The following is a 15,126-nucleotide window of genomic DNA, read 5'->3' on the forward strand; positions in this document are numbered from 1 at the left end:
GACAATAGTTGCAATCATTATTATTTTTTTTTAAACACACACCCTTATTTTTCTGCTGTTCAGATTCACAGAGGAGAATGAACATATTAAGAAAGTTCGCATTGACCAGAGAAAGATCACTAGAGACTCTCGCTGGTCACATGCTTAAAATAGATAGTTATTATACATTATCTGCAACTGCATTTTACAAACGGCCGTGCTGAGATCTCTGTGACTCCAGCTGGATATAATCAGCCATTGGAGACTCATTTAGCAATTCTCAGCATCAGGTGGTGAAGGAAGGGTAAGAATATAAATATGTCAGCATTGATAAGCCAGATAAATGACCTTCATTTGGTGCAACATCTGTTGCATTATGTGACAGTATAACAAATGAAATGACCACTGCATTTCCTATAGGGAATCTGGAAGGGAGCAGTTACTATGTTATATATTCCAATATTACAGCATAACTAGTAATTACGTCCAAACAGTCATTCCAGTGGACTTCGCTAAAAGTGTTATTTTATTAATAAATGGTCAATGTTTTGCCCGGACACGGCCTTTATCTCGGAATGGGATGAGTGGACACGGTTGTTTTGCCCCAGACTTTTAGCAGACACTGAGGGACGTTTTTGTCCCAAGGTAGGTCGTTAGGGTAAGGGGACCAGGGGTTTAGGCCAAGGTTGGGGGCTTCAAGTACCTTGAAGGCAAAGCGTCCCTGCGACCAGGTGAGTCGCGATAAAACGTCCCAGACCACCTTAATCTAGATTCTAGCCTGTTAACTAAATTACCTTTAAATATACTGGTATCGTTCCAACAGTATCATTTTATATTTTGTCATTCAAAGAGACCATTCATATGCAGAAGAGAGGATATAAAATATTGTGTAATTTGTATTTTTCCACATAACTAAATAAATGTGGTGTTCAGGTAATTAGCCATTTTTACAATGTAGATTCTCAGTGTGCATAGACGTAAACTTATCTCATTTTATGTCTTTCCTTCCTACACGCCCTTTGATGCCACAGCTAATTACATCTTAGTACACATTCTAATAGCGTGGCCTCCATACCAGGTACTGTAATGTAATGTACACATGATGCTGCTCATCCTACTTAACTTTTTCAGGAAAGACTAAAGGGACATACCATGTACAGCTAGAAGGAGAGCAGGGTGAGGGGGTATAGAAACTTTCAGACACCCCAGGGTGAAGGACACCCCAAGTCACAGAAGGGAATCACACTAAGTGCTGGGGGTCAGGCTGGGACACTGGAGGGTGGGAGGCTCCGAGGAAATGTGAGGAAGTCCTTAGTCACGGAAAAGTTTGTGGGTTCATGGAATAGTCTCCCAGAGAAGGTGCTAGAGGCTAATAAGGTCTGGGAACTAAAACATGGTGGGGCTACCTATTTAAATATGATTGAAATAAAAGGATATAATATGGCATGAGAGGACATTAAAACAGACCCCGCGGGGCACGTGGTTCTTACTTGCTGCTGCTGCTGCTGCTGCTGCTGCTGCTGCTGCTGCTGCTGCTGCTGCTGCTGCTGCCTTCTATGTCTGTACGTACTGATATCAATATTCAATATATACTCAGCAGCGCAGCAATGTGTGATACTTTGCACTGGGGCTGAGTGTGCAACATGCACAGGTTTCCACAGGTGATGCACTATATGGGGTTTTAATGTAATGTCCTTATAGCAAACTATTAATATCTGGCTGCTCTTTCAATGTCTGCTATTATTTACCACAGGGGTCTAAAACTCAGTCCTCAAGGGCCACCAACAGATTTTATGGATATCCCTGCTTCAGCACAGGTGAAGACTCATCCACCTGTGCTGAAGCAGGGATATCCATAAAATCTGGTCTGTTAGTGGCCCTTGAGGACTGAGTTTGAGACCCCTAATTTACCATGTACTAATCCTGTATGAAATACTGTTGGACGTTTAGCACTGGAGGTTCATGGAAAGAAATTATTCTAGCAAGGAAGTTCTAGAAATGTTCAGTACTTCCCTTCTAATGTTTCATGCTACTTCCACATGATCTCGGTATGTTTAATGTGGATGAGGCCAGACATGCAAATACTCTTTAATTACACCTGTCGCGCTGTTTGACGAACAACCCGTATATTATGCATGGACGTCAGGATTTGGTAAAAAAAAAACTTACTTACTGTGCAATTAAGACAGACTAATAAAAACATTGGTTGCGGGAACACGTAATAAACTCAATATGCTCACAGCCAACCGTATCATCAATGGCGTAGAGGATATTTTAAACATCAGTTATTATTTCATGCTTCTGTTGGCATAGACAGTGCCCAGAGCCCTCCCGCTGTTCCCCATTTCCTGGCCAAGGCTCCTACAAACAAGTTTAGTTAAACGGATTTCATTATTTAGAAAATAGCACATTTCTTTTCCGAACAAACTATGCCCACCTATGATATTCCCTGTATTTATTACCGTAACCCGGGGGGGGGGGGGGGGGTCAGCTCCAGTCCTCAAGAGCCCCCCAGCAGGTCAGGTTTTCAGGATATCCCTGCTTCAGCACAGGTGACTCAATCAGTGGCTCAGCCTTTGTCTGAGCCACCCGTGACCTGTTGGGGGGGGATTGAGGAGCGGGGATGAGAACCCCCTGTCTTAACCTATTTACTCCTTCCTAGCAGAGAAGCCGGCACTGCTGATCAGAGACCCGCCTGCCAGGCTCTTCCCCCGCAGTGTGTGTGCGGAGACGTGAAGTTTATTTGGCAGAGGAAAGAAAAGGAGATACCGGATGGATATTCGTGTTGTCATCTTCTTACTAATGCTGCATTGTTTCGCGGGAATCCTGCCGCAGATCTTTTCTTCTGTTCAGGTTTTGAAGTAATCAGAGAATAAGTATAAACACTTCTTTATTAGAAGTGACTACACCCATAGCTGGGGGCACTATGTATGTCACAGAGTAAAAGCCCTTAAACATGTCTATATTTTAGGGTGACCATATTCTTCCAGGGAAAAAACAGGACAAGTTGCAAATGCGCGAAAGGCGAGTGCTGACAGCGCAAGCGCAAACTGAGCTTTCCGGCTGCGTGTGCGCAAACTGAGCTTTCCGGCTGCGTGTGCGCAAACTGAGCTTTCCGGCTGCGTGTGCGCAAACTGAGCTTTCCGGCTGCGTGTGCGCAAACTGAGCTTTCCGGCCAGGCACGCATGATAGGATCTTGCCAGCCACGCATGTGCAATCGGAGCTTGCACCAGTTGGCAAGCTCCGATCGTGCATGCACCAGTTGGCAAGCTCCGATTGCGCATGCACCAGTTGGCAAGCTCCGATCGCCCATTCATCAGTTGGCAAGCTCCGATTGCGCATGCACCAGCTGGCAAGCTCCGATTGCGCATGCACCAGTTGGCAAGCTCCGATTGCGCATGCAACAGTTGGCAAGCTCCGATCGCCCATTCATCAGTTGGCAAGCTCCGATTGCGCATGCACCAGTTGGCAAGATCCGATTGCGCATGCACCAGTTGGCAAGCTCCGATCGCGCATGCACCAGTTGGCAAGCTCCGATCGCCCATTCATCAGTTGGCAAGCTCCGATTGCGCATGCACCAGTTGGCAAGATCCGATTGCGCATGCACCAGTTGGCAAGCTCCGATCGCCCATGCACCAGTTGGCAAGCTCCAATCGCCCATGCACCAGTTGGCAAGCTACGATCGCCCATGCACCAGTTGGCAAGCTCCGATCGCCCATGCACCAGTTGGCAAGCTCCGATCGCCCATGCACCAGCTGGCAAGCTCCGATTGCCCATGCACCAGTTGGCAAGCTCCGATCGCGCATGCACCAGTTGGCAAGCTTCGATCGCGCATGCGTGGCTGGTAAGCTCCGATCGCGCATGCGTGGCCAGTAAGCTCCGATCGTGCATGCGTGGACGGCAAGCTCCGATCACGCATGCACCAGTTGGCAAGCTCCGATCGCGCATGCACCAGTTGGCAAGCTCCGATCGCGCATGCACCAGTTGGCAAGCTCCGATCGCGCATGCACCAGTTGGCAAGCTCCGATAGCACATGAGAGAATACTGGGACGTCTGGTCACCCTATTATATTTACATATCTATTTAAGATCAGTAGGTCTTAGTTTATACTGTACATCTGTTATTACTTAACAATAAAACGGTTCAACTTTCCCGACTCCCGTTGGGAGTTTATTATTCAGAGCGGAGAGCTAGGATAGTGCTTCTAAGAATCACCATTTGTCTTCCAGAGAGCCACTGACTGAGCCACCTGTGCTGAAGCAGGGATATCCTGAAAACCTGACCTACTGGCAGCACTTGAGGACTGGAATTGCCTTCCCCTGCCTTAGAACATGCATAGATCAAAAGCATTTTATACTCTGTATCTCTTATCCATGTGTAACTATCCTTTACTGTATATCTGTGATAATAATCTGGAGGAACGGCAAAAAATACCCAACAGTTCCTCAATGGCAAATTAAAATATCTTTTGTGACAAGAACTATTTTCCTACGCAAGTCTTGTTGCCATGACAACACTGCAGTAACCATTTCCTTCACAGGTACTAACATGATAGAAATACACACAAGATTTTGGAAAGCAGAAGAATACATACATGTTGTAATTATTAGGGCATAATATCACTGAGTTAAAGAGGAGAGAGGAAGCATGAAATGTAATCAACGTGCAGTAATATCATTACAACTGCATTGTACTATCAGGGAGCAGAGTATATAATAGGATCCTTGTACTGTAGGTACTTTCTATACCAGGGGTGGGCAACTCCAGTCCTCAGGGGCCACCATCAGGTCAGCTATTAGGGATATCCCTGCTTCAGCACAGGTGGCTCAATCAGTGACGCAGTGGAAGACTGAAGCAGCATTAAAAAAATATTGAGTAGAAGGACAAAGGGGAAGAGTTCAAAAAGTACATTAAGGAAAATATTAAGAAGTTAAATTAGTTGAAGAATAAATAGCTTTATACAAGAGAAGAAAAGAGCAAGAAGGAACAAAGTGTGGACAAGACGTGTTCTGATTACCTGATCTTCAAAATCTGACACGGCCGCCTCTCCGCTATCTACAAGAAGGCTGAGATCAAGTTCACTCCGCCCTACAATATCAAAGAGAGATGAAATGTTTCTACTCCAAGTATACATTATACACTACAAGAAAGTGAAGGTATCCTGGTGTGTTATTCCTCCATCCAATTGTATACGTATGTGCAGGGGTCTTACTGTAATGGTGACATTATTTTCAGGACAAACTCCATGTCAAGTACACTTCTAGTCTGTAGTATAGATCAGTGGTGTTCAACTCCAGTCCTCTAGACCCCCCAACAGGTCAGGTTTTCAGGATATCCCTGCTTCAGCACAGGTGGCTCAATCATTGAGCCACCAGTGCTGAAGCAGGGATATCCTGAAAATCTGACCTGTTGGCGGCCTTTGAGGACTGGAGTTGCCCATCCCTGGTATAGATAATCTCAATATAATCTCTATTTACATATCCATTTAATGTATTCACACACATGGTAAATGTCTAAATGAGCTTTTACGATTATACAAAATAAAACACCCCACTAAAATATTGAGGATTATATGTGAGGATTATATTTCTGGGCAGGCAGTGATGTTAGCATTTATCATACTTCTCCAAAGCTGCTTCTTCCTGTCAATTTGACAATGATGTTTTATACTTCTCATTGCTGCACTAATGAATCAGTAACAAAAGGTTACTTTCATTCTTGCATTTTTATAGCAAGTAATTATACTCAGAAAGCAAAATATGAACATATACAGAGGAATCTTTCACGTGCAACACATTTATATACTAATTATTTCGTATTTAAGCTAGATGAGCAGTTTGGTTAGAACTGATTGTGTAAAACCTTTCTGTACTGCCATGAAGGTAAATTCACTTTTTTCTTATATCTATATATATAAAACTGAAAAATTGTTCGTCTGTGGGTTTGTGCGGTTGCTGATTGGTTGGCGGCGGCTCACGCTCTGATTGGCCTGCGGCGTAGGGTGATATCACAAATAGGGCTACGCACGCCCTCACCCTCATAGCCTCCTCACACCGTGGACTGTCGGTACCCTCCCGCCTCACTCACTCACACACTCCACCCGCCGCGCCTCACTCCCTCCACCCGCCGCATAACACACGAGCGGGACAACCGCCACCTCACATCCTCCACCCGCCGCATAACACACGAGCGGGACAACCGCCGCCTCACATCCTCCACCCGCCGCATAACACACCAGCGGGACAACTGCCACCTCACGTGCCCTCCACCCGCCACATAACACACCAGCGGGACAACCGCCGCCTCACGCGTCCTCCACCCGCCGCATAACACACCAGCGGGACAACCGCTGCCTCACGTGCCCTCTACCCGCCGCATAACAAACCAGCGGGACAACTGCCCTCCACCGTCCCACCCTTAACCTTTGCTGACGGATTACTATTTAATGCCATTATATATTGTCTAAACCCGAGGTGGACAACTCTGTCACCACTCGCTACAAGTGGCGAATTGGCCATGAAAGTGTGGCGGATTTGAGTTTGCCAGCTCACACAGTAAAATAAACTTTTTCCTGATGGCGTGTGCTGGTTTCCGCTTTCTGAATGAGTCATTGACGCAACACAGACATCCGATACTCCCTTCTGCCTTCAGTTGGAGTCTAGACCCGACCTTGAACTGTTATTTTTTATGGGAGCTACAATTTGTAGTGACGCAAGTAAACGAAAAGCATGGTGTGGCGATTCTCACTTCTCATTCGCCACACCTGTTGCTACATTGAAATATAGGTTGCCCACCTCTGGTCTAAACATATCCCCCGTTCCTATACGTTCCAGCATTTTAAACATAAAATCCCATTGCACTCTATCGAATGCCGGTTCTGCATCTATAGATAATTTCGTGGCTGGAGTCTGTGTTTTATTAATCTGGTTCAGTATATTTATAATCTGCCTAGTGTTATCCTTGGCTTCCCTTTTTGGTATATATCCGGTTTGATCCCCTTTACCAGATACAGTAAATATTCATTAAGTATGTTCGCTAAAATTTTCACATCTACATTTATAAGTGATATTGGATAATTTAATTTGTCCTTGCCTGGCTTTGGGATAATCGTTATATGAGCTTCTGACTTATATTGGGATAGATTTCCCGAATCGCTCAAAGTGTTAAACATACCCTGAATATATTCTATAAGAGCGTTAGCAAAGGTTGTATAGTATGTATGTGGTAGTCCATCAGGACCTGGACTTTTCCCACTTGGTAGATTTTTTATCACTTTTTCTATCTTATCCCACGTAATAACCGCATCAAGTTTAGCTCCCGACTCGGGTGTAATTGTTTTAGTTTGAATATCCTTCATAAATATCTCTATGTCCTCCTCTATTTGTTCCCCTTTCCTATTCTGCATGGCTTCTATATTGTATAATTTCTCATAAAATAGCCTGAGCTATTCTTTAATAACTTTTGGGTCCTGTGACATTACCCCATCCTGCTTCCGAATTTTGCTGATATTATATTGGCTCTGCTTCTGCTTTAACTGATTGGCTAACAGTCTATCCCTCTTATTACCTCTCTCATAATATTTATGTTTAAGCCAAGTCAGCGACTTTTCTTTTTTTTGAGTTGCTAACAAGTTGAATTTTCCTCTTGCTCTTATTAGTTCTGCTAATATCTCCTTATCTGCTGCCCTCTTATGTTTTGTTTCAAGGTCTTGGAATAAGTTGCTTAATTTGATCATTTCTTTTTCTCTTAATTTTTTCCTAAGGGAGGCTTGTTGAATAAACACTCTCCTTATGACACTTTTATGAGCTTCCCACAATATTGCTGGGGATATATTCCCTACATTATTGGGAGGGAGAGGGAGCAAAAACAATCTTCTATCTGCTCTTCTTCTTCATTGCGGTTATGTTACATACCTTTCTTGTACACGTACAAAATGTTCTACTTTTCCACTCAAACGTATTGTTGAGGCAACGTTTCACCCTTAGTTAGCTACCTTTAATATGTCTGTTATATCCCAACACTATTATAAAGCTCTTTCTTGACCAATCTAAAAAACATAACCATCTATCTATCATTTCTTAACTTTTAACCTTCGTGAACCCAAGTGATTTAGAACGGTGCTAAACAACAGTGATGGTGAATAAATAGATTAAGTTAGATTGTAAGGTGTAATAGAAATAATTCTCAACCTTCACAGGGAATATGTACAGATTCCCTTATAAACGGTATAGGTGCCCAAGGTTTGAAGGGAGCGATGGTTCAGGAACACCCCAAAAATAGAAAATAATGGTGCAGCAAGTTTACACACTTATGAATTGTGAGGAGTCTGGCATCGCGACGCCCACGCCCTGGCTTCTCCTCACCTTCTTTAACCCCCGCTGCCGTGGTGCGTGCCCCTCGCTGGCGCCGCTTACCTCCTGCTGCTCTGGGGGTTCCCCGCCGTCCTCGGCGTTCTCTCGGTCCTGCAGGGTCTTCCCTCTCCCATGCGGCTGCCATGTGTCCCGGAGGCGCGCGTGAACAGCGCGCGCCGGGTGAAGATAATTTATTCACTGCTCTAGCAGTGAAACCACGCCTCCAGCAGACTAATAGGACCTCCAGCCAAAACAAGAGTCCTCACCTGCCTGCCAATCAAGTGGATCTATCCAGGATGGCTCCACGCACTCCTCCGGGTCTGCCCCCACCTCTGATTGGTCAGCCACACTTTATAATGCCTGTCCTCCCACTCACTCATTGCTCGACATAGTTTCCACTAGGATTACTACTCTGGCATTCTCTCTCTTATTCTCTCAGGTTACGACTTGGCTTGGCGGACATCTACTCTAGCTCTCGACCCCTGCTTGGACAACGACCTTCCGGAATTCTCCAATCCCTGACCTTGGCTAAAACGGCAACGACAACGGCACTTCTTCACCGGTACCGGCAAGTATTGCTAGCTAACATCACCTGGCCTGGCAACGCCAAATTCACCACACTCCGGACACGCTCCTTTTGCTGCGGGTGCGTGCCCATATACGTTCCTCACCTCAGTAGAAGGGACGGGTCTGGTCTGCGTGCAGCACCGGCGTAACATGAATAAAGTGAAGTCTTGGCTCAAATGAATTGCCTACTTACAACAGGTACGTGGAAAAACAGCATAAACAGGGAACAACGTGGATGGTAACTCAGGAGGGCTCTTCACTCAGGATGGTGTTCATAGAAGACAACAAGGAAATACCATGGTGTGGACAAATTTATATGGTTAAAAGCATATGAAATGTACTCACAATATGTACATAGGTGACAGGCACGTAAGGTTTTACTTGAGGCAGTAGAGAGACGCCGGATAAGGTGGTAGACCTGCTGTTCACTTCAAAGTTCCCTCAGTCGGATCGCGGTGAATAGCGTCTGACGTCACGTCCGGCAAGGACTGACAGCTTCCGGTTCAGCGGAGGGAGAAGCGGATAATAGGACGGCACGGCAACCTCTTCACCTTCAAGTCAGGAGCAGCTGCATAAGGTGTTGAAAACTCTACGCATTTCGCTGAACTGGTGTCAGCTTCCTCAGGAGCTCCTGAGAACTTTGAAGTGAACAGCAGGTCTACCACCTTATCCGGCGTCTCTCTACTGCCTCAAGTAAAACCTTACGTGCCTGTCACCTATGTACATATTGTGAGTACATTTCATATGCTTTTAACCATATAAATATGTCCACACCATGGTATTTCCTTGTTGTCTTCTATGAACACCACCCTGAGTGAAGAGCCCTCCTGAGTTACCATCCACGTTGTTCCCTGTTTATGCTGTTTTTCCACTTACCTGTTGTAAGTAGGCAATTCATTTGAGCCAAGACTTCACTTTATTCATAAGTGTGTAAACTTGCTGCACCATTATTTTCTATTTTCTTTTTTTGGGGTGTTCCTGAACCATCGCTCCCTTCAAACCTTGGACATCTTAACTTTAACCTTAGCCAGACCTATTTATCAACACAGAACACTATCTAAACCTTTGAACTGTTTGTGTAGGCATCTATTTTGTGGATTATAGTCACGCCCGTGTTTATCACACCGTGTTGTGTGAATCTGACCGCTAGTCTGATAGCCGAGCATGAACGTACATAATCAATGGTCTCCATCATTTCGTGTTTATAATTACGCTTCTTCACTCGACGGTCTCTGTTTCTTCCTGTGGTTTCCTCCTGCCTCCGCTCTGTTGGTCGCTGTTATCGCTGATATTTTTCTTCTTCTCGCTGCCCACGTCCACCCATTGTTGCCTTCTCCGCTCTGGGTGGTGCTGGAGAGTTCTGGGGGTCGTGGAGTCCTGCGGTTCTTTATTTGCTTTAGGTCCTGGAATATTAAGTCTTTCAAAAAAGTTAATAGGGGTTTCTCCGTACCCGAGAGCGGAAACGTTCCCTTGTTGTAAAGCAATCAGTTTGGTAGGGAATCCCCAGTTGTTTCTCACTTTGGCTTTTTGAAGGTGGACGGTAATATCTCTCATTTCTCTGCGGTGCTGCACGGTTAACGTGGAGAGATTATACAGCTGGATCTGGGCCCCCTCATATTCTATATTATTAATGCTTCTGGCCTTTTGCATGATAATCTCCTTATCAGTCAAGTCTTACATCGTTATGACCGTGTCTCTCGGGGGATCTGATGGTCTGGGTCTAAGTGCTCTGTGTGCCCTGTCCATCTTCCAAGTCCGTTCCTGCGATCATCGGTCACATGAGAAAATATTTTCTGCAGGTATGGTACCAACTCTGAGAGTTCTATTGTTTCGGGTGTACCTCTGATTCTTATGTTAGAGCGTCTCCCTCTGTTGTCCAGATCCTCTACGTGCAGGAGCATATTTTGTACAGTCTCTTCCGGCTCCTGCACATTATAGGTTACATACTCCTGTGCTGTTGAGGCCATGCAAGCTTCTTTCTCCAACTCATCTACCCTGTCTCCTAGAGTAGTGATGTTCTTCTTAATCTCAGCCAGCTCAGTTTTAAACATTAGCGTTAAGTCCGTTATCAGCTTTTTTATGTCTTCTTTAGTTGCTAGATTTGTCAGGTTAGCCTTTGTAGCATAATTCTATCTGACCCTCGTCATTTCTGTTTCTTTTTCCTGTCCAGGTGTGCCTCGCGGAGAGCAAGATGGCGATCGCAAACACGCTATGCTCGGGTGCTTTGATCCGACGCCCACCTGTCTGAAAATCTGGAGAGAGCTTTCGGCTGCTGCTGCCTTTTTTTTGCATTGGACATCTTATATGGCTCCACTGCCTTGTACTTCTATTATATTTTATCTTATTTTTGTGTGATTTTGATTATTATAACTGGTGTATAGTTATATGGGTGTCTTGTGTGGCTCATTTAGTGGCTCCCCTGTGGACACAGTACCTCATCTAGGCAGCTGTCATACCTGTTGCCTGCCACATCTCCCCTGAGCTGCTTCGGTGGCCATCTTGAAATCACCTTTGTGGTTGCTGAGCGCTGTCTGGCTGGTCTGCCAGGCTTCACATCTGCCATCAGCTGATCGCATCGCCACCCAGTGCAGCGCCCGCACAGTCCCTCTGATCGATGGGTTACCATCGTTATGATAATGAAGGGATTAACTCCTCCTGCAACCTTCCTGGTAGGCCTAACCACCCACCGTGGGGAAACTACCCCCTTCACCCCCCCCTACCCCTAATAAACCAGGTACTCGGGCTTAACCCCTTCATTGCCTTAGCGCCTAGTGAGCAAGTGAGCGCGCAATCAAAACAATAAAAGTAAATTGTAGGTTCCATGCTGCCTGCACATGTGCACGTGAGCGTGGGGAGGCGCAATGCTTGCACAGACAAATATTTTTGTATTTGTCGCGCTTGCCCTGGTCATGTGCGCGGTTCAGCCAATGAGGGCGAACCATTCACGTGACGTTAGGGGCACGCCCCCCGGCCTGTCCCTCCCACGTGCGCAACTAGCTAGCCAGGAATCGCATGGGCAACATGAGTGCCTGATGTCACGGTGCTCAAGCGCCAGCGAGCGCGCTCTCGCCCTGGAAGAGGCCTAATGGAGTGCAATGAAGAGAAGATTTAGGATTCCTTTTGCTGCGTCTTTTGGCTATGAGATGCAATGGGAATGAGGGCCAGTCCCGGCGGTGCTGAAGTGTTCACAGAAAATGTTTTGTGTGTCCAACTTTCCTAGAATTTCCTGACAATTTGTTGCTCCTGGCAACTTAAATATCACCAAAGTCATGCCCAAAAACAAGAAAGAAGGACACTGTTAGCTTGCTTTCTTTGAAGATTTCTTGCACAGATAGTTGCACATATACACTCTCTAAAGCAGGGGCGGCTAACTCCAATCATTGAGGGTCACCAACAGGTCAGGTTTTCAGGCTATCTCTGTCGAAGACTGAGTCACTGGTTGAGTCACCTGTGCTGAAGCAGGGATATCCTGAAAACCTGACCTGTTGGTGGCCCTTGAGGATTGGCATTGGCCACTCCTGCTCTAACCTCTAACGTATACAGTACAAGGCCTTACAATCTGTGTTCTTCTTGTAATGAAACATAATTGAAAAATGGAATTGAATGACAATGATTTATAACCTTCTAACAAGGCACAATAGGTGTAATAAAATGGTCCCACTCCAGCTCTTTCAGAATATAAATGTACTATAATTTTACTAAATTCCTACTCATGGAATGCATTAAAGTGGCAGCCGTTCCCCTCAGAAACCAAGGAGTTTAACTCATATAATGTTACTATTTTGTCCCCTGAGCATGTCCTGCTCTTTAAAAAAACAAAAACATTTTTTGTAGTGTTAATGATATTTGTATGAATCGTTAGCTTCTGAGGTTACCATGGTAACCTTTAGACTGCGCAGGGAGGCCGCCATTTTGACCTCCCGGACACTTAATATTTCAAACCCTTGTATATGGAGGATGGGAGCATTCGATATTAAGGGCAGGAAGGTCTTTATTAAAGCACACACAAACAAAATGGCAATCAGCTCGGACGGCTGCTTTACAAAGGTCAAGAAAATGACATCCCGGAAATAGTGGCATCATTGCAAGATAAAATTCTAATACAGACTTATTATTATAGGACATATTGTACGTAAGTGACGTGAACTGGGAGAATATAACACATGTGGTTGTGTCACTACAATTTTAGTGTGAACAAAAGTGTTATTATTTGGCTAAAGTATTGATACAGTATTACACGGACAAGTCAGCCTTGCAAACCGAAAGAAAAAGTATGCAGACTGTAGCCTTTCTAGACCGGGGTTCCTGGAAACCGTTGGGTTCCTGGAATCCGTTGGGTTCCCGGAATCCGTTGGGTTCCTGGAATCCGTTGGGTTCCTGGAATCCGTTGGGTTCCTGGAATCCGTTGGGTTCCCCGGCCTCCCTGCAATTTTCTGGTCATTTGAAAATTGTATCAAATACAGAGAAATGTACAATGCACCTGATCACAGAGCTGCTATTAGAGATGGTTGGGGGTTTCCGTTTAGGGCTCGTTAACCAGATAAAGGTTGGAGACCGCTGTGCTAGACACTAAGCTGGAGGAAATACTTTACAAACAGGAGAGAATGAAAACTAATTGTACTCACAAAAGGCTCAACCATCTGCACCACTATAAATGAATAATGTCCGGGATTGGAAATAGCTAGGAGTCACCTGCTGCATGTATATATTACTTTCTCAGTCACTTACCTGTCACAGGTTCCATTGCAGGAAATATCTTATTGTCCACTGCCACGCTGATATCACAGAACACCTCCTCCTCTTCCCTGTCAGCGTCAACCTGGGGAGAAGCAAAACCGCGTTCCATTACTTCTGTACTAGCTTATGGAATCAAATTACTGCTGTCACGTTAAGAAGCAATATAGAATGGGTACCGTGACCTTTACAGTGACCTTGTGTAGTACCGGGCATGTCATAGGCACTTAGCCGATTTTTACTGGGCTGGGAGAGCGGACAGTCTGACCGGAATCCGGGGCCTCGTTGTGTCATGTGATCACTCTCGGAGCAATCACATGACGCAGAATGCCGACGGCCCAGTGGCTGGTTACCATTTTGTTTTTTAAACATTAAAATAAAGCGTTTCTCTTCCACACTATAGCACCATCTTACAAATCTTTTTTTTTTTTTTTTGAATAGTCATTTAAATCCGTGATTAACCCTTTCAGTGCCATTCGCTCGCACACGCGTTCCGCTTTTTTGTTCTGGGATTCAAAGCTTCCTCCAGTGCTGAGGAGCTTGTAATTCTACAGACATCGGTCTTGTTTATACAGGATCCAAGTGTGATATCATCCCAAATGTTTCCAAAAAATTGTTCACTTGTTGCTAGGATACAAAGTCGTGTATAAAAGATGTATACCAAAAATCTTTGGGTAGCACATATTCTGGAAGAAGAGTTAAGTGGATTTTATAAAAACTTAGATACGGTGCCAAGAAGAGCTGCAAAAAAAAAAACATGCGCAAACATGACACAGATGTACTGAAATCCATATTTAAAAAGGTGCAATATAACATTTCCCCTATGTATGTATGTATGTATGTATGTATGTATGTATGTATATCTTTATTTATATTGCAATATACATGTACATGGCGCTTCACAGCAGTAATACACGAGACATAATAATATAACATATAATGGGAATAAGCGCTTCAGACATAAAAGTAACATTAGGGAAAGGAGTCCTCGCCCTAAAGAGCTTACAATCTAAATAGTAAGTAGGGTGAAATTACAGAGATAGTAGGAGGGTGTTCTGGTAAGTGTGCCTGTAAAGGGCCATGGTCGGTGCATATGAGATGTATAGTATCCACCAACGGAGCTACCCATCTGCTTTGTTAAAGAGGGTTTTTTTTAAGATGGGTCTTAAAGGGCTTGTGTTAGCTTTTTAGCAATAGAGCAAGGGCGTATCTTTGCAATATTGCAGAGGAAGAATCGTCAGGTTTTAGCTGCATTATGAATGTGAGAGGAGAATGTGAGGAAGGAGTCAAATGTCACCCCTAGGCAGCGTGCTTGTGATGCTGGGCGTATAATAGTACTGCCAACAGTAATATAGAAAGGGGCAGTAGGGCCAGGCTTGGGAGTAAGTGTGAGGAGAGCAATCTTTGACATATTAAGTTTGAGTCGGCAGAGGGCCATCCAGGATGATATAGCGGAGAGACATTCAGAAACTTTGGTCTGTACAGGAGGTGTGAG

The 15,126-nt window shown here is 44.9% G+C and overlaps 1 protein-coding gene across 3 annotated transcripts in view; it reads right to left on the minus strand.

The window, feature by feature from the left end:
• The window catches only part of AK5 (adenylate kinase 5), a 148,897-nt gene that overhangs the window by 46,446 nt on the left and 87,325 nt on the right, over positions 1–15,126 (minus strand). For all 3 annotated transcript variants that reach the window (XM_075615766.1, XM_075615765.1, XM_075615767.1), the window contains 2 exons: positions 13,626–13,716; positions 4,997–5,067 (listed from right to left, as the gene is read on the minus strand). In XM_075615766.1, the coding sequence (XP_075471881.1) occupies positions 4,997–5,067; positions 13,626–13,716 (162 nt within the window). The remainder of the gene's footprint in view (positions 1–4,996; positions 5,068–13,625; positions 13,717–15,126) is intronic.

Source organism: Ascaphus truei, chromosome 10 (assembly GCF_040206685.1).
Source record: "Ascaphus truei isolate aAscTru1 chromosome 10, aAscTru1.hap1, whole genome shotgun sequence".
In the NCBI taxonomy this organism is placed as follows: domain Eukaryota; kingdom Metazoa; phylum Chordata; class Amphibia; order Anura; family Ascaphidae; genus Ascaphus; species Ascaphus truei.